Source organism: Ursus americanus, chromosome 3 (assembly GCF_024610735.1).
Source record: "Ursus americanus isolate L20-20 chromosome 3, mUrsAme1.1.p, whole genome shotgun sequence".
Lineage (NCBI taxonomy): Eukaryota > Metazoa > Chordata > Mammalia > Carnivora > Ursidae > Ursus > Ursus americanus.
Genome location: NC_142129.1, coordinates 69,552,007 through 69,572,961, shown reverse-complemented (window position 1 = coordinate 69,572,961; position 20,955 = coordinate 69,552,007). Strand labels below are relative to the sequence as shown.

Here is a 20,955-nt window from a genome sequence, read left to right as displayed (position 1 = left end):
ATTTACAACACTGTGTTAGAAAGTTGACTTCTAACCTTTTTATAAGAAAACAAAGATCTTGTAATGTTTTTATTATAATCACACATCATGTTCCTGATTCATTAATACTCTGGAGCCAGACTGCCTTGATATGAATCTCAGCTCCACCACTTAAGGTATATTCTCTTTGGCAAGCTACTTAACTTTCTGTTTCTTCATCTGTAAAATGGGAATACTAGTATCTGCTTCATTGTGATTATTGTAAGGGCTAAATGAATTAATATATCTAAAACAATGCCAAAGCACACAGTAAGCACCATTTTAAGCATTAGCTATTGTTATTATTTAACTAATGAGGTAAGTCAGTCTCTAATTTCCCATCCATTCGTGGTTGGTGTCCTTCCAATAATTCCTGAACAACCAGTGCTTCCTTCTTTTTCTTTTTTAAAGATTTATTTGTTTATTTTAGAGAGTAAGCAGGGCTGGGTGGGGGGCAGAACGAAAAGAAATCTCAAGCAGACTCCCTGCTGCATGGAGCTCAACAAAGAGCTCGATCTCACAACCCTGAGATTATGACCTGAGCTGAAACCGAGTTGGAAACTTAAACGACTCAGCCACCCAGGTGTCCCCAGTGCTTCCTTCTATCATAGAAATTAGTACAATGTATTCAGATTACCTTTCTCACTTACATTGTAAGATGTCTGAAAAATATTTCCTTTGCCTCAAGCACTCTTGCCTCTAAGAACTCCTGGGGTTTACCCTTCTTCTGCCTTAGGGCCTTCTCAGTCTGCCTACCTCTGCCTCTCCAAATACTCTAGAGGCACTCTGACCTTATAAATACAAACTTTAAATGAGAATCATACCATTACAGATGGATTTTTGTTGAGAAAGTATTTATTGGATGAACTCAAGCCACCTAATTCCTTCATTACTTTTCTACACAGCACAGCAAAAACAATTTATATTTTTTCCATTTCATTTTACTGAAATTATTTTCATTGGGAGTATTTTTCTGTATAAATTATAAAGCAAGGAATTGATTCATCAATCAGTTTTTTTGCATATATTTAATAGTTCCAATTAGTTTTTGCTTTTGAGTTCCTCAGGGTCAAATTAAATTCTAAATTTTATTGATCCAATTCATCTATTAAATTTGGTCAAGAACTGTGGCCAGTTTTACTTTGTTAAATATTGCTATCATGTCTAATGTTGGTGGGGGCAGTCAATTTTGGCAACTTTTAATCTTGTAAGATGTGTTCTTCAGCAAGTTTTTTCTAATACATTTATCATGGGCAGTGTTAATTGTTCTGGTTTTATTTCTACAGCGGACACTCATTTGTTGTGATTTGGATAAAGTGTTTGAATTTACTTTTTAGTGAAAAATGAGAAAATTTTGTCAATTCTCCAGGACATTCTTGGGCTCAAAACATCTCATTCCATTTCACTTCGCCCTCAAATATCCTTTTTTCTCACCCCTCAGATGCCAGCTGAAGCATCACTTGCTCAGGGATGCCTCTCCTGATCTCTAAGGCCAGATCAAGTTTCCCACTTTATCCTTACATAATACACGTACTTTTCTTTCATCACTTATTGGACTTTATAAATATGTATTTCCTTAAGTATTTATTGTCTCCCTCATTAAACTTTGTTCCCTAAAGGCGGGAGCTTTGATTCTCTTACCACTGGATCCCTGACACATAAATGGCACTCAGATTTATTGAAAGAATGATGAAAAGGAAAATGGCATCTTTTATCCCCAGTGCACATACAATGTCTGACCAATACTAAGCATTCATTAAAACCTGTTTGTATTTCTCCATTATTGTTTATTTCTGGTTATGCTCTGACAGAAAATGATTACTTTTTTTGCTCCATACTATATTTGAAAATTGACTTTCTAATGCTATATACTTTTAAGCCTTTAATACCAAGCTACTCTAATAGTCTTCCTTCTCTACAGGGCTGCCATACTGTGTAACACCAGGAGGGTACACTGTATTCTATGGAGCAGGGAGTTGTTTGACGTAGTCTATCACCTCCCTCTGTGAAAGGAAGAGCAATTAGGTAACTCCTAAAGTTGGTTATAAGAGCAGTTCTAAACCCTAGTTGTACATCAAAATTACATGGGATACTTTAAAAACAGAAATCCTGGGGTGCCTCAGTGGCTTAGTCGGTTAAGCGTCCACCTTTGGCTCAGGTCATGATCCCAGGGTCCTGGGATCAAGCCCTGCGTCAGGCTCCCTGCTCAGTGGGGAGCCTGCTTCTCCCCCTCCCTCTGCAGCTCCCCTTGCTTGTGCTCTCTGGCTCTCTCTCAAATAAATAAATAAAATCTTAAAAACAGGAGTGCCTGGGTGGCGCAGTCATTAAGCGTCTGCCTTCGGCTCAGGGTGTGATCCCAGCGTTCTGGGATCGAGCCCCACATCAGGCTCCTCCGCTATGAGCCTGCTTCTTTCTCTCCCACTCCCCCTGCTTGTGTTCCCTCTCTCGCTGGCTGTTTCTCTCTGTCAAATTAATAAATAAAATCTTTAAAAAAAAATCTTAAAAACAAAACAAAATAAAAAACAAATCCTTGAGCCCCACCCTACATTTATTGAATCATTATGTAGTAGAACTCCCCACAAGACCGCAGAGCCAGGGTTAGGAAACACTGGGTTGGAGAAAAGGATGAGTGTGGGAAAACTGGTTACATATTCATCAGGATAGGAAGGTTAGAGACCATATAATTCAGGGCCCTGTATTCAATACTAAGGAACTGGAATTTAATTCTACATATAGTAAGGAACCATGAAAGGTTTTCAGAGGGAAATGAAATAATCAGATCTGTAAGAAAGGTGAACTTGGCACCAGTGTGGCAGATACGCGGGCAGGGCGTAGAGACTTGGCCAGGGGAAGCCAGGGAGGAAGTTAAACTTAGAAACAGGTGGTAAGGGCCTGAACTAGGGTAGATGCAGTGCAACCAGGGAGGAAGGGAATGGGAAAGTACTCACATTTGACAAGACTCAATAAATGGAATGTCTGGGATAAGAAAGGAGAGAAAGGTTGAAAAACACTCCAAAATTTCCAGGCTACGCAACTGGATGCAATATGATGATGCCACTAACCAAAGAGATTACAAGTGGAAGGACCGAATCCAGCAAGCAGAGAAAACAGATTCTGCTTCTAGGTATGATGAAATAGAAGTTCCTCTTGTACACCATTTAGGTGGAGCTAGAATAGCAGGAAACTGGAAATTAAGATCTAGAATTCAGAAGAGAATTTGAGGATGAAATTTTAGGTTTGGGAGTCAACAAGGTATTTCAGTTGAGGCCACTGGAATGAATGAAACCCAACAGGGCATTGTCCATGCAGAATCAAAAGTGCTTAGCACAGAATTAGAGATAAAGCAGGCTTTCTCATTCAATTTACTTAACCATGTAATTTTAATAAGGCTCAGAAAGAGCACCATTAGAAATAAGCAGAAATTAATGTGAAGTGTAAATTACGATGTATAAAAATTACCTGCAATCTTTAGGACAACTTCAAATACAACTACTGCATCTTTGTACTTACTTAGAACACATCAGTCTGTTAGCTTGGAAAGACTAGTTTCTAAGCTTATTAAATAGATTAGTCAAGATAAGTCAGATGACTCAGATTAGGAGTCCGTTAGTTCCTCATCTATGATATCAATACTCCCCTAAATGAAACAGGTGTTTGGTGATCTACTTCATACAGTGTAAAGGCAAATATAATTCATTAAGCTAAACCATAAAAATATAACATATATGTAATAAATGCAACTACTTATATCCAAAAATTGTCACTTAATCTGTGTGTCTATGTATGTGTATGCTTGTATGCCAGGCACTTTTGTGTCATTTACTTTAATACAAATTCATTACTGGGTCTGGAATTATTTCAATAGAAAACAACTCAAACTTAAGATTCCTAGGACTGCTACTTGTAGAGAGTGAATGAACTTGTATATACTGAGTCCCAGAAATCTTCATTTAAAGAGGCATACAGGTTAATTATGATACAGAGGTTTCAAGAACTATAACTTTGTGAAATACTAACTTACACTAGTTACACATTTTAACTAACACTTTTAAAAACTTGTTGAGAATTTTTCTTGGATTACAGAAAAATGACTGAAATAGCAGTGTTATGTGATTTAAGTAGAAAATATATTTTCTTTATTCAACTTTGTTGACGTCCAGTATATTTTAAAATGACACACAAAGTTATACCAAAGCTATATTTTAATTTCATTACATTCCACTCCAAATTCTTTACCATTTACCAAAAATAACTTTTTATAAAGCTTACTGTTTTGTCCATTAATGTACAGATGATCAATCTACACTTTTTTTGCATGTTTCTTTCAAAAATTAGAATAGCTTATGAGGATATTATATAAAACTAACTGGTATATTACACACCAAACAGAAGTACAGATTCTGTACAATGTAATTGTATACATATATTACAAGAAACTAAATGCCTTGTTAAAAGTAATAGTTTAAGAAATCTTTCATAGAAAAAAATCTGCATTACAAAATGTGGTGGCTTAAGTTTATCAGCTGCTTTCCTCTCATGAATTTCTTTCGGTCGGCATTAACTGTCCATTTAGCTTCATTAATAGTTTTACCACAAGGCCAGCCTACAAAGTAAAATACATGTCGACAGTAAATATGAAACACGGACGAATGTGTAAATGACATACATGGCAGTGGGCAGTTCCCTATCTATCTGAAAAGGAACCTTCTTAGTAGGAGGCAGCATGTCAAGAATAGAGGGAGTACTTAGGCTTTGAAGGGATTTAAGAAGCAACCTACTCGATGCAGCTAGTGCCTCAGATATGATACTGGTCAAGAAGAGGTAAGGACTACCAATACCTTGATAAAAGAGGTAGGGAATACTGACCAGAATTAAAGGAAATGGCAGAAAAAAGAGTTTCATTATTATAAAACTGAAATAAATTATTCAGATAAGTTTCTGGCTTATTTGCTTAGGAAAGGTCTGCCTTTTTTCCTTTGGTCTTAAATGTCTTAATTTCATATGATATCAAAGGTTTTCCTTGAAGCAAAATGGATTGGCACTTTAAAATTTTTTTTTCCTTTTTTTTTAAAAATTCAATTAGCCAACATATAACATTCATTAGTTGTGTATAACACCCAGTGTTCATCACATCACTAACACAGTGGTTCATTAGAAGTCCAAAGTAATTGGTAAGTACTTACCTGTTTTGTGTGTACTATAAAGCTCATTTTATTTTCCATACTATGGATCTGAAAACATGTATCAGCATCCCCCAATTGCCACATAAAACAACCATACTTAAGACTGATGAGTAATGCCTGCAACATAATTAGAAACTGTTTTATTGATATATATATTAAAAACAACACCTATCTTCTCTTACTATCTACAATGACCTAGTTGATCTAGTTATGTCTAAACATAATGGTTTTGAATGTTAGAATAAAATCTATTTGAGATGCCCACATTAACCTCACACAGCCTAAACTACAGAGCCACATAGGTGGTAGACTCTCAGGAGATTGCCTTGAGCAATGACAAATTGTATCAGACTGACAAAATATTTTAAAGATACCTGTTCTGTGGTATATGTACACACACACACACACACACACACACACACACACTGGAATATTATTCAGCCATGAGAAAGAAGAAAGTACTGCCATTTTCTACAACATAGATAGACCCTGAGGTCATTATGCTAATTGAAATAAGTAAAAAAAAAAAAAAAGACTTACAGGATATCACTTAATTCAGAGTCTAAAGAAGCTGAAGTCACAGAAACAGAAACAGAATGGTGGCTACTAAGGGCTGGGGGACAGGTGAAATGAGGAGATGTTGGCCATAGAGTACAAACTGGCAGGTATAAGATGAATAAGTTCTGGGGAATCTAATGTACAGCATGGTGACTACAGTTAACAATACTGTAATATATACTTCCAAGTTACTAAGAGAGTAGATCTTAAATGTTCTCATCACAAAAAAGAGATGGTAACTATGTAACATGATGGAGGTGTTAGCTAATGCTGTGGTAATAGTCATTTTGCAATATATGAGTATACCAAATCAACCCACTGTATACCTTAAACATACACAACGTTATAGGTCAATTATGTTTCATTAAAGCTGAGAAAAAAAGATGCCCATTCAGGGACTTTCAAGAAAATGAAATGTATGGGTTTTTACTTTCTGCATATTAAAAACATTCCCTTTTACTTTATTCAGTACCTTTTGAATATTCACATGGTACTTTCAGATCTGAAATTTATGTAATAAGGTAACATGTTGACTTAGGCAATTCCATCTCACTGAAAGTAAGAACAGTGATATATCTATTGTAAAAATAAGCATAATTTTAAAAACTAATAATATACCCTTCATAAATTCATCAAACTATTTTAAACAAATATTAGAATAACCTATTCCTATATTTTCCTAATGAAAAGCTATATTTAAATAGGCATTCAGTGTAACTTTTTATTTTTTTTAAAGATTTTATTTATTAGACTGAGAGAGAGAGCACAAGCAGGAGGAGCAGCAGGCAGAGTGAGAGGGAGAAGCAGGCTCCCCGTGGAGCAAGGAGCCTTATGCGGGGCTCAATCCCAGAGCCTTGGGATCATGACCTAGGCCGAAGGCAGATGCTTAACCGACTGAGCCACCCTGGCACCCCTCTTTCTGATTATTTTAAAATAAGTCTCTCCTAGCAGTAACCTTAATTTTCTTGCCCCAAAAATATATTCTTTATATACACTTGTACAAAGAAAGTGTTTGTGCATCCTTTAAAATACATGTTCCAAAACATCTGCATTCTATGACTAGCAGTTCTTAACATATTGATTATAAGCAATTGAAGTTATGTGAAAAAGATATGGTTTAGGGCATTTTTAAAGTGAGGTTCTTAAATAGTACAATTAATTTACATGAGTGTATATTATGTATAATGGGAAACTAATAACACTTTTTAAAATTAGCCATCTACATTTATATTGTAAAATATAACTTTATAGATAGGATATGCTAAAATAGCTATTTACCAAGGTACACATTGAAACACTGAGTCAAGATATAATACCTTAAACTGTCTATCTTCTGGATCAGTTGCTTGAAATTTGTTTAATAAAGATGCAGAAAATGTTCCATTACTATGGCCTCTAAACAGTTTAATATACAGGGAAAAAAAATAAACCTGTGGTGCAAGTCCACAATTATATGGAGGCCAAATAACCAACAGAAGTGCTGAGGTTCTAAATTTAAAATAAAGGTTTTGTTGTTAAAGAACAGTATGCATGAAGGAAGGAATTCTTGAGAAACCCGTAATAATGAAAACAGCTCAATGGAGCTGGAAAGTCAGAGTCCATATGGTAGTTTTGAGAGATCAGTCTACTCCAGAAGAAAAAAGCCATTCTCTTTAGAAGGTAAAACCTACAAAGGGTCAAGCTGTTGGGTGAGGGATGTAAAAAAGCAAAAGAGAAATGGCAGGAACAGTTGAAAGCAAAAAAGGGAAAACCACAGGGGTGCCTGGCTGGCTCAGTCAGTGGAGCGTGCTGACTCTTGATCTCCAGGTTGTGAGTTCGAGCCCCATGTTGGGTGTAGAGATTGCTTAAAAATAAAATCTCTCTTCTCCCCCACCCCCCAAAAAAGGGGGGTGGGAGTGAACCACAGAAGTCAGAAGTAACACAGCCAGCCAGCAGACAGGAGAAAAAGTGATGTTGACAAGTGATCCTGAAGATGGCATTATGTGGATATTTAAATAGCCAGCTTTATTTCAGAAAGGCATTATGGCCAACATAAACTGATAATCATCAAAGAGTAATCTATTGCCTGGGTTGGCAGCAATACTATTATGGTTAAAGATACATCAACAAGTACAATTCAGTGATGAGACAGCAATGCACTCACTATAGTAAAACACTGATCTACAACAGTGTATTATACATTCAATAGTGTCTACATTTCATGTAAGTAGGACAGAAAAATCTCTGATGAGCATATGAAATTGGCTGGGCTACACTTTCTAATGGGAAACTCTCATTATTTCAAAAAGAAACAAGATATAGAAGATCGAAGTAATTGATATAAAAAACATAGCTGTTTTCTATCTAAGGCTTTTCGCTTTTCATGACATTTAATCTCTGAAGCTGTTGTATCCCAAGTAGAGCTTTAAATGTAAATGAAGGTATTTGTGCAAATGAAGATGTTTATTCTCTTAAAGTAAGCTTGTCAAATTCACCCCTGGCATATCTTGATGACCATGAGACAACGAAAGACAAGCTGACTGCTCCCACCTTTGATGATTAGAAAATATAATCAAACTTAGAGCCTTCACAGGTGTTGTAAATTTATCAGTGGTTTACAGAGCACAAGGTAATGGTTAGATGGACAGAAAACACTGTTACCTTTGGTTTAATCACCTTCTTATACCCAAGGACAGTATTTTTATTTATATTTCTAGAAATCAAACATCTTATCCTAAAAAAGCAGACTGTTAACTAATAATATTGTTATCATCCTCTGCCTGATCCTGCAATCTCACTCACTCCTGGACCAGAATATTATTCATAATGTGAAATGTTATAAGATAATGCTGACCCATCATTTGGGAACTAAAAAAAAAACGTTTTATTGTTGCCTAAACTTGGGATGCTACCAAAAGTCAAACATACACTATAGCTTACAGAAGAGGCTTGGTGTCATCCTCAAAGCATCAGCATTTAGTTCAATAAAGGATTTGTAAATGTTGTATAAAATGTTCTGAAATAGAGGGAAAATTTCTAGAAATGGTAAAGGGAATTTCTCCTTCAATTTCCTTTAACAAACTTAGTACCAAAGAAATAGAAAAATGATTACAAAACAGTTAGAAACAGCCTATTTTGTGTGAGTAAAGTAGCTTAAGTAGAAAATGATAATGAGCAAATGACCCAAAGCAGGCTGACATCAGGGACTTCAAACAAATCAAGTTCCAGATAAACTCCTGAAGTCAGTCCCTATTTAGCCCTATGTCCCTACATATTCTCTGTCTCCATTCACAGGCATATCTAACAGCATAGTAAAATAGCTGTTGTTCATAAGGATGACCTGGAGTTATCACAAAATGACTAAACTACTTTCAGAAGTTATGTGATTACATAATAAAAGCTTATGAAAATGATGAAAACAAAAATTAGATAAAATTTCTAATCTAAAATGCCTTTTCTAACATAAGCTTAGTCATTACTTCAACTGATCTACTCATAGACACATCTGAATGAACAAAATAAATGATTTCTTAGCTTCCTATTATAAACTAGAAAGCTGTTCATCCTGATAAATGTGTTAAATATGCTAAAAATAATTGATAATCCCAAATTTTACATTATAATGGCTCTGATTAGAAAAAGGAGTATAATACAATAACAAGCCTCTGATGGAAAAGCTCTGAAGTGATCTAAATAGTCCCGTCCACACTTCATCTTGCCTGTTCCCCAAAGGCTCTTAACAACTAATTCTGATTTTCAAAGTGAATGCCTTGTGTCAGATTACAGTATTTTTCTTTTCTTAATCTGAATTTTTTTTTCATTTAAACTTAACTGAAGTTTTTGAATAGGTAATATAATCACAGTTAAAAGAATTTTTAAGTTGTAAAATGGTACATAGTACTCCTACTCTTGTTCCCAGTTACCTGGTTGCCTTCTCTAAAGGCTTTATGATTTTTCATTCATACACAAGCAATATGTATTTATGTAAATATAATCTTCACTTCCCCCCATTTTTACACAAATAGTAGCCTATTACAATTACGGTTCACCACTGTGCTTTTTCATTAAATATATCTTGGAAATCATTCTATACATTCTTCATTCTTTTACATGGCTGCACAGTATTTCAACACAGAAATGTACTATAATTAATTATATGTAATTAATTAATTATAATTAATAATATAATTAACCCCTTACTGACAATCATTTACTTTTCATCCCTCATCCTTTGCTATTACAAATGAAATTGCAATGAATAGTCTTATATGTTTGTCATTTCTAGATTTTTCATATAGGCTGGTACCAATTTTTTTAGACATTATAAGAAGTAACTGGTCAAAAACAGCTGAAAAGCTGAAAGTCTACCTTAGTTTCCATGTTGAGGAGATGAAGTCCTTTTATATTCACTCCTACATATACAGGGATGACTTTATGATTGCTGGGGCTTGCCTTTGTAAATATCTGTCCTGTGAAAAAAGCTGCTCCATATGTAGGAATTTCCCAACAATTCTGTAAGAACATGCGCTGAAGGTGATGCATTTCTTTACTGACACCCTCACTTGTACTAAGATTCTAAAAACAAAGTAAAATAAAAGAGAAGTGAAAAGAGAACATACCTTTGATAATCCAAATAGGTCAAATAAGCAGTTTCTAAAATCACGGCTGCCCCAAAGAAGAATAAAATTGTGTGACACTATCCCAAGAACAATTTTTCTTTTGAGATGTTGATATTTAAAAAAGGAAAGAAATATCAAAATCTAAAAATATTGTTTGTCTGTTCTATGATGTTTTAAGTGCCCCTTGGAAAGGATAATGTATAATTTCATGGGTATAGGGGTGTGTTTGTTTAATCTCTAGTCCTTACCACAGTATCCAGCATACAGAAGGTATTCAGTAAAAGATTCCACAGTATTAAAAATAAAAATATCATGCTACTTTTTCAGTTTCACATGAACTAGAAGATCCATTTTTAATTTTAGGACTGTAAATTTAATATCCCTACATTTAAAACATATTAAACAATTTCAGACAATCTACAAAATTTCAACTAGGATAAAGTGTCTTTTTATTTCTGTTAAACAGCTTACCTTGTATTCATGAAGTATTCTGTTTGTCCAGTGAGGTGCCTTACTTTTTAGTTTGGTAATAGGTACAATGGATTTTAGATTTTCTTCACTGTAAGCAAATATGCCAACATGCTTTAAATAAATTATCTTTAGTAGCTAAAGTACATAAATCATTTAGAAACAAATTGCTCTAAGTAACATGATTTTTGAGCTGAAAAATATTATAAATAGAGAACTCTAAAATTTTTAAGCAAAAGGCCACAATCCTAACATTCTCATTTAAGAGAAATGTTCTTTCAACAACCACAAAATATTTTTGAAAATTGAAAACCACAATAAAGCTTCAGTGTTTAAAACCTCAGTGTTTTCTCTCAAACTGAACATGCACCTAGTTTTTGCGGTGGAATTCTTAAATGCATCTGCCTTATAACATTTTCTACTTACCAAGTCAGGTTTTAATGAACTTATTTAAGCATATAATAAAGGAAGATAAAGAAGAAAAAAATATAAGGTATATCAAGGGGTGCCTGGCTTGTTCATTCAGTAGAGCATGCAACTCTTGATCTTGGGGGTGTGGGTCTGAGCCCCACACTGGGTGCAGAGATTACTTAAAAAAATAAAATCTTTACAAAAAAATAAGGTATATCAAACCACAGTCAAATATAAGAAAAGTAACTTTGGAGAGAGTATAACTTTAAGAATGCTTTACCATTGTTTTGTTTTGTTTTTTCCTTATTCCATGCCTTGTATCCTTTAGTTCCAAACCAAAGTGTAAAAATTTCTTAATAACATTTTTAAACTTTGTTGGTTAAACAAAATCTTGAGCACAGCACAAGACCACATGCTGTATTAAATACTTACTTTAGGAAACCTTGCTTGTGTTTCTTACTCTCATAATTTCCATAAACTATTTGCAACAGTAGACTTGCCAATGTTATCAGTTTAGCATCGGGAGCTGTATAAAAGCCCTTCAATAAATTATATCTGGCTTCATCAAAGAGAATAAGAATAGCTAGTGGGTCTTCAATCTTAAAAGAAAAAGTATAATTTGGTTATTGGGCTATAATTTGTTACAAATATACAACTTGTCATTTTCTAATTTGGAAAAGCAAAAGCTACTTATCCATATATAAATGAGCAGTTATTGATTTAGAGCAGTGGTTGACAAATTTTTCCTGTTCAGGGCCAGATAATAATATTTTTAAGCTTTATGAGTCACAAAATCTTTCCTATAATTACCCAGCTCGGCTACTGTAGCACAAAAGTAGCCACAGAGAATCTAGCAACAAACGGGTTTGGTGGTGTTCTAATAACACTTTAAATATGGATACTCAAATTTGAATTTCATAAAATTTTCACATGACATGAGATATCCTTTTGGGTTTTTCTTCAACCATTAACAGCTTATGTGGTATATAAAAATAAACAGCAGGTCAAATATAGCAATAGGCTACAGTTTATCTCTGATTTACAGTCTAATAAAAGATTATCATTAGTTTATAGATATGGATAATTTCTAGCACAATTTTACCTAAATTATATTCAAAAATTATTGTATGTGTTTCACACAATATAGTAGTGAACCTCAAGGAAGACAAAAGGCAGTGTGTCAATTACTAGAAGGATACATGTAGTTTTAAAAAACCTTATTTAAAAATTTTTAAGAAATTTTTATTTGGCTAAAAATACTTGACATTTTGAAATAACACTAAAGGAGAGCAGATTTTTTTTCCAGTTTCAAAGTCTTTATAAAGTTTCATTTTATCCAATAAGATTAACAAAGATTGAAAAGCTAGCCTACAGAATATACTTCTGCTCCAATTGTAAACAGTTTTAGAGTTTCTGAATGAATACTTAAAAGTATTTCCAGGGCACCTGTGTGGCTCAATCAGTTAAGCGTCTGCCTTCGCTCAGGTCATGATCCTGGGGTCCTGGGATAGAGCCCTGCATTGGGCACCCTGCTCTGCTTCTCTCTCTCTCCCCCTGCCCCTCCACCCAGCTTGTGCTCTCTCTCTTACTCGCTCTCTCTCAAATAAATAAATAAAATCTTAAAAAAGTATTTCTAAATATAATTCAAAGTGATCTCAATTCCTTACGGTAAAAGTTATTTTTGTCTAAAATAATCTTATAATACTCTATATAATGTGAAAAAAACTGAAAGAGAATTTCAAGGGGAAAAAAGAGGATTATTCTAGATTAAAAGAGACTAAAGAGATAACAATCAAATACAAAGTATGAACCTTGCCTAGACCCTACATATAGAAGACTTTTAAACAACTGGGGGAAATCTGAATATGGATCACATATTAGACATTATTATATGGAAATATTAATTTTATTAGGTTGAAATGGTATTAAAGTATGTTGGTATGTCCTTTTTCTTAAGAGATACATTAAAATATGTAGGGAGTAAGTGCCACGATGTCTGGAACTCACTTTTAAATGGTTCATAAGGAAAAAATAGAGAAGATAAAGGTATTAAAGCAAAATAATAGCAATTAGTGAATTTAATGAATTTTATTACTTTTTAAACTTTCTATGGGTTTTTCTCAAAATTAACAGTAAATTTGAAGAGTTGGAATAGGTAATAGTTATAATTCCTAATAGATTATTCAGTGAGCATTAGTCAACAACTATTCTTTTTTTTTTTTAATGATTTTTTATTATATTATGTTAGTCACCATACAGTACATCCCCGGTTTCCTATGTAAGGCTCGATGATTCATTAGTTGTGTATAACACCCAGTGCACCATGCAATACATGCCCTCCTTACTACCCATCACCAGTCTATCCCATTCCCCCACCCCCCTCCCCTCTGAGGCCCTCAGTTTGTTTTTCATAGTCCATAGTCTCTCATGTTTCATTCCCCCTTCTGATTACCCCCCTTTCTTTATCCCTTTCTTCCCCTACCGATCATCCTAGTTCTTATGTTCCATAGATGAGAGAAATCATATGAACAACTATTCTTTTCTAATGAAATTAGGCCATTTTCAACCTACAGGAATGATGCAACCAATAAATGTAATTCTTCCATTTTTCAGATGGTACAAATGGAATTTCTTAATTACGTAATGAAAGAACACAACTATTTTATCAGATGACCATGATATTCTGATTTACCTTGAGTTACTTACTAAGCCTTGCTTCTTTTTCACTTGAATTCACTTTATATTCTTTATAATTATGCAATTAACTTATCCTCCAAGTTTTACCATTATTGCTCTTTTTTCTCTACCAATCAACTTTTAAAATGTTACTGAGGTGGAGAAAGAAAATAGACCGAATATACTTAGATTACTTGCAGATTTTATAGATCTAATACATTTTTTTAAACTGTGCTAAAAACGTGTAACAAAAATTTAGTAATTTAACCAATTTTAAGTGTATAAACTCAGTGGCACTAATTACATTCACAATGTTGTGCAAGCCTCACCAATATTTTTCATCATCCAAACAGCAACTGTTCACATAAGCAATAATTCCTCATTCTCTCTCCCCAATACTTGTGATAACCACTAATTTACTTTCTTTTTATGAATTTTCCTATTCTAGACATTTAATATAAGAAGAATCATACAGTATTTGTCCTCTTGCATGTGGCTTTTGGCATGTGGCTTATTTCCTTAGCAAAATAGGTTTATCCACGTTATGGCATGTATCAGAACTTCATTCTTTTTTATGGCTGAATAATATCCATTTTCTGTATATACCACATTTTGTTTATCCATTCATCTGCTGATGGAACCTTAAATTTGTTTCCACCATTTTGGTTATTGTGAATAATGTTGCTATGAACACTGGCATATAGATATCTGCTTGAGTTCCTATTTTCAATTCTTCAGGTATATATGGAAGAATGGAACTACTGGATCATATGGTAATTATGTTTAGTTTTTTCAAGAACCACTACTGTTTTCCACAGCAGCCATACCATTTTACATTCCCACCTGCAATGTACAAGGATTATAATTTCTCTGTATCTTCCCCAACACTCATTATTTTCCTTTTTAAAAGTCTTTATTATTATAGCCATCCTAGAAGTGTGAAGTGGTTTCTCATTGTGTTTTGATATGTATTTCCCTAATGACCAGTGACGCTGAGCATCTTTTCATGTGTTTGTTGGCTATATGTATATCCTCACCAGAGAAATAAAGTCTTTTGCCCATTTTAATTGGGTTGTCTTTTGGTTTTGAATTGTAGTTCTTTTTATATTCTGGAATGTAAACCCCTATCAGATAAATGATTTGCAAATATTTTCTCCCATTCTGGGGCACTTGGGTGGCTCAGTCAATTAAGCGTCTGACTCAGGTCAAGATCTCAAGTCCTGGGATCAAGTCCTGAGTGGGGCTCCCTGCTCACCCCCGAGTCTGCCTGGGACTCTCCCTCCCTCTCCCTCTGCCCCCCACCCTGCTTGCTGACTCTAATAAATAAATCTTTAAAAAAAATGTATCTTCTTCCACTCTCTAAATTATTTTTTCACTTTCTTGATAATGTCCTTTGATACACAAATGTTTTGAATTTTGAAGAAGTCCAATTTATCTATCTTTCTTTTGTTGTTCATGCTTTTGGTATTATATTTAAAAATCCATTGCCAAATCTAATGTCATGAAGATCTGCCTATTTGTTTTCTTCTAAGAGTTTTAAGGTTTTGGCTCTTATACTTAAGTTGTTGATCCAGTGAGTTAATTTTTATAAATAGTGTGAGGTCAGGGTCCAATTTCATACTTTTGCACCATCTCCTGAAAAGACTATTCTTTCTTCATTGGATGGACTTGGCACCCTTGTCAGAAATCAGCTGAAGTAGCCTTTTCCAGGGCACCTGTGGCTCAGTCAGTTGAGCGGTTGACTCTTGATTTCAGCTCAGGTCATGATCTCAGGGTCCTGGGATGGAGCCCTGTGTTGGACTCCTTGCTCAGTGGGGAGTATGCTTGAGGATTCTCTCTCCCTCTCCCTCTGCCCCTCACTCAGCTCGTGTGTGCTCAGTCTCTCTCAAATAAATAACTCTTTCAGAAAATCAGCTGACTATGGATTTTGGCTTAGATGTATTGGGTTTATTTCTGGACTCTCACTTCTATTCCCTTGGTCTATATAACTGTCCTTATGGCAATACCACACTGTTGTAACTACTATGGCTCTGTAGTAAGTTTTGAAATTGGAAGTGTGACTCCCCCAACTTTATTCTTTTTTTTTAAGATTGTTTTGGCTATTCGAGGCCCTTTGTAATTCCATATGAATTTATGGATTGCCTTTTCCATTTCTGCAAAAAGGGCTGTTGGAATTTTTTTAGGGAATGTGGTAAATTCAGTAGATTGTTTTGCTAGTACAGACATCTTAATGATATTAAATCTTCCTATCCTTAACACAGATGTCTTTCCAGTTACTTAGGTCTTCCTTAATTTCTTCAGTAATATTTTGTAGTTTTGAGTGTACAAGTCTTGCACCTCTTTTATTAAATCCATTCCTAGGCATTTTATTCTTTAAGATGCTATTTTGATGAATTTCTTAATTTCCTTTTGGGGTTTTTCACTAATGTGTGTAGAAACAACAAACAACTGATTTTTGTGTGTTACACTTGTACCTTGCAATGTTGCTGAATCTACTTATTAGCTCTAACAGCTTTCTTGTGGATTCTTTGAGATTTCCTATATGTAGGATCATGTCATTTGCAAGTAGTTTAACTTTCTCCTCTCCAATGTGGATACCTTTTATTTCTTTTCTTTTTCTTTATTTTAATATATTTTTAAAAGATTTTATTTATTTGTTTGAAAGAGAGAGAGAGCACAAGCACAAGCAGGGAGAGAGACAGAGGGAGAGAGAAAGGGAGCAGACCCTGCTGAGCAGGGAGCCCAATGTGAGGCTCAATCCCAGGCCCATGGGATCGCGACCTGAGCTGAGGGCAGATGCTTAACCGACCGAGCCACCCAGGTGCCCCTTTTATTTTTTTAAGAGAGAGTGCACATGCGTGCATATATGTGAGCACGTGGGAGAGGGACAGAGGGGGAGGAAGAGAGAGAATCAGGCTCCATGCTCAGCAGTGCTGAGCCTGAGGCAGGGCTCGATCTCTCATGACCCTGAGATTGAGTTGGACATTTAACCAACTGAGCCACCCAGGCATCCCATTTTTTCTTTCTTTTTTAAATCTCATTGCTCTGGTTAGAACTTCTAGTACTATGTTAAACAGCAGTGCTGAAAACTGGCCTCCTTGTCTTGTTCCTTATCTTAGGAGGAAAGCTCTCAACATTTCATCAAGTATGATGTTAGCTGTGAGTTTTTCATAAGTGCCACTTACCATGTTGAGGAAGTTCCCATCTATTCCTAATTGTAAGAGTTTTATCATGAAGGGTATTAGATTTTGTCAAATGTCTTTTCTGTGTCAAGTGAGATGATCAATTGTGTTTTTTCCTCTGTTCTTTTTTTAAGATTTTATTTATTTATTTATTTATTTGAGAGAGAGAGAGCACAAGCACACGTGGGGGGAAGGGCAGAGGGAGAAGCAGACTCCCCACTGAGCAGGGAACCTGATGGGGGACTTGATCCCCACTTGTGGGGAAAGGGCAGAGGGAGAAGCAGACTCCCCACTGAGCAGGGAACCTGATGGGGGACTCAATCCCAGGACCCTGAGATTATGACCTGTGCTGACAGCCGCTTAACTGACTGAGCTACCCAAGGCGCCCCTTCCTCTGTTCTATTTTAACACATTTTTAAAATGAATAATCTAGATCTTTGTTTTTGGTAAATTTCATAAAATTTTTATGTAACTCCCAGTATATGTCACTGAAAGGATCATATCTATCTTTGGTTTGATAATATAAGAGGGACAATATGAGTGATCAGGTATAAAACATTTACCAAGTTTGTACAAGGTCGATGAACTTTTCATATACTAAAATTTCCTTAACTTTGTCTGTTTAATATTTCCTTGGATAAGAATCAGGAAATGCAATGTATATTTTTTCTTTACCAAAGCTATGAGAACTTGGAACTTTTTTTTTCAATTTAAAAAAATTTTTAAACTATCACACTAGTTTAACTTGTAATATCCACCTTACGTTTCTTTGTTGTCCATTCATCCTTCAGATAGCATTATCCCACCGTTCCTCTAAAATTTACAGTAATTCAAATCCAAATGTACTTGTCTGGAACAAATCTTTTTATCAAATGTAAATTCTATTCTCATTTTTTACTATCTATATAATTCTCTGCTTCATTTGGAAACAACTACTTACTAACTATTGAGAACAGCTTTTTATGTCCCCTTTGCAAATATAATCTTCTCCACTCAGAATGTATTTTGTTCTCCTCCCACACCAACCTATCTCTTTGCTTCTTTGAAATTTACACACTGATTAGCCCTTTATTAAATTTATCTTTCATAGTGTACTTCCTAACTATTCTAAAATTCTTTTTGGTATAACGTCTTCTGTCTGGTTGCTAATTCTCTTTAGGATAGATTCTCCATTTCTTTTGTTTCTAAGACAATGGAAGTGGAAATAAAAAAGCCAACTAGGGGCCTTGTAAGTAGACTAACTCAAACTCTACCACTTACCCCAGGGATGTGAGGATTAAACAGAAAAACAGGAAAGCACAGTTTCTGTTTCTAGCGCCTGCCACAGGAATTCAATAGATTCTGGGCATTTAAATGACTATCAATAAGATTTCCAAGCATATGATTTCTCTCATCTATGGAACATAAGAACTAGGAAGATCGGTAGGGGAAGAAAGGGATAAAGAAAGGGGGGGTAATCAGAAGGGGGAATGAAGCATGAGAGACTATGGACTCTGAGAAACAAACTGAGGACTTCAGAGGGGAGGGGGTGGGGGAATGGGATAGACTGGTGATGGGTAGTAAGGAGGGCATGTATTGCATGGTGCACTGGGTGTTATATGCAACTAACGAATCATCGAACTTTACATCAGAAACCAGGGATGTACTGTATGGTGACTCACATAATATAATAAAAAAAAATTTTTTTTAATAAATTAATTAAAAAACTTTAAAATGAAATAAAATACATCTACTCTAAAAAAAAGAAAAAAGAAAAAGATTTCCAAGCAAACCTTTTTTTCAACTTCCAAAGGAAGTCTCACATCTCTTCTTAGGAAAAGCTGTGGTGTTTCCCTTTGGGGATCCAAATTAGTCAATTCAGCAAGTATTTCTGGCCAGTCACGAACATGTTGCAAGGGTTTATGATAAGGCTTGAGCTGAAGGCCTGAAAAACATCTTTCCTTTTATAAACAATAATGTAAAAATAAATATATCAACACATAGAAAATTTGTATTAAACTATCTGTACTTAAGTGCTGAATACACACAAATTAAAGGTCTATATTTAAATCACTGACTTTATAACCAATTATATCACAACCCAATTTTAGGTTAAGAGCTTTTGTTTTTAAGAGTATAAGAATTATGAGAATTCCTACAACAAATAAAACATATCATATATATATATGAACTTTAATTCTATTATAGCCTATTTAATTATGATCCAATCAGTAGAATCTGGTGTTTAAAAAAAAATACAATTAAACATTAGATAACCAATCACAATAACTTCAATTAACCCCTTTATGTATTTGCAATACTTTGCTTGAAAGATATATCTATAGTGCCATCAGATTGGTCTTAAATAAAAAGATTTGATGGAAATATAAAGAAAAAGAATGTTCGCACTATTTCAGGTGAAATGAGTACTGACAATAAAGGCAAGTTGGATGAGTACTACATTTAATGGCATTCAAATCAAATTCCATTGCCAGAGAAGAAAAGTTTTCAAATACTTCAAAAATGCTTTGAATGAAGTGGGGGATGAGGAGTCCCAGAGGCTTACCTGTTTCAACAGCTGGAACACTAGTAATTTATATAAAAGAGAAGATCATTGTATCATTTCAAAATTTAAAATCCTTAAGAAAGGAATAGGTTTACACAACAGAGTAACAACTTTCTTACTGAGGTTTTCTGAACAGATCCAAATAGTGAAATATTGCTGTGTTTCTTGAGAGAGACGCATTCCTTCCATTATCTGCTGCACTGTGGTATTATTTCCATGCTTCAGTTCAACAGAACGGTATGATCCATCCATTCTGTATATTCGAACTTTTTCATACTAGGACAAAGAACAATAACAATTTATGCAACCTGATTAGAAGTTATATATCCCAGCCTAACAAAATGCTTCAATTTCAACCTCATACGTTTTATTATAGATTTCAAACATGGAAAATAACAGAAAACTGCTTCGAGTATCTGTGGGCACAGTTTAAAAATTTTTTGATTTCCATTATATTTTCCAATGTTTTCCTCTGTTTGTTTCAGGTCAAATAAGTTTGAGAAGCTAAGGCAAATGGCTCTTAAAAAATATTCAACTTCAGATTCTTCTGGGAGATATTTTAAAGCTGTTACTGTACTAAGTAGGTATATGGATAGAGATAGAGACTTGGTTACTGAATCTAATGTTAGTCTGGTATCTTGTGAGTCTAATGGGCCACAAATTATACTATAGAAATCTGTATTAGCAATAATTTTTCCTAAGAGGAATCTGTGATGGAAGACTGTGCACGTGAAAGTTATGGAACAATGGACCTTGAGCCAGTTTCTTTCCTCCTGTTCAGAACATCTCAGAGAGTAATAATATTCTCAATACATTTTTAAAAAAATCCCTGTCACCTATTTTGCCCATCCCTCACCCACCTCCCCTCTAGCAATCGTCACTTTGTTCTCTGTATTTAGGAGTCTGTTTTTTGTGTGTTTGGTTTTTTAGATTCCACATAAAAGTGAAATCATATGGCATTTGTCTTTCTGTCTGACCTATTTTGCTTAGCATAATAAATACCCTCTAGGTCCATCCATGTCATTGCAAATGACAAGATTTCATTCTTTTTTATGGCTGAGTTAATATTCCATTGTGTGTGTGAGTGTGTGTGTGTGTGTGTGTGTGTATAAAACATCTCTTTATCCATTCATCTATTGATGTACACTTCGGTTGCTTCCTTATCTTGGCTACTATAAATAATGTTGCAATAAACATAGAAATGCATGTATCTTTTCACACTTGATCTTAGCCAAAATGCTGAGAAGCAACTGCATGTATCTTTTCAAATTAGTATTTTCATTTTCTTTGTGTAAATACCCAGTAGTGGAATTACC

At 34.7% G+C, this 20,955-nt stretch overlaps 1 protein-coding gene across 6 annotated transcripts in view; it reads right to left on the bottom strand.

Annotated features, from left to right (window-relative positions):
* Nucleotides 1-2,443: 2,443 nt before the first annotated feature.
* The window catches only part of KRIT1 (KRIT1 ankyrin repeat containing), a 39,986-nt gene continuing 21,474 nt past the window's right edge, over nucleotides 2,444-20,955 (bottom strand). For 5 of the 6 annotated variants that reach the window (XM_045793278.2, XM_045793279.2, XM_045793277.2 and 2 more), the window contains 7 exons: nucleotides 19,759-19,915; nucleotides 18,867-19,018; nucleotides 11,669-11,835; nucleotides 10,829-10,916; nucleotides 10,107-10,313; nucleotides 5,202-5,318; nucleotides 2,448-4,621 (listed from right to left, as the gene is read on the bottom strand). In XM_045793278.2, the coding sequence (XP_045649234.1) occupies nucleotides 4,553-4,621; nucleotides 5,202-5,318; nucleotides 10,107-10,313; nucleotides 10,829-10,916; nucleotides 11,669-11,835; nucleotides 18,867-19,018; nucleotides 19,759-19,915 (957 nt within the window). In that variant the 3' untranslated portion in view covers nucleotides 2,448-4,552. Of the gene's footprint in view, nucleotides 4,622-5,201; nucleotides 5,319-10,106; nucleotides 10,314-10,828; nucleotides 10,917-11,668; nucleotides 11,836-18,866; nucleotides 19,019-19,758; nucleotides 19,916-20,955 lie in introns of all 6 variants that reach the window. The other variant, XM_087861085.1, reaches the window with a different exon arrangement.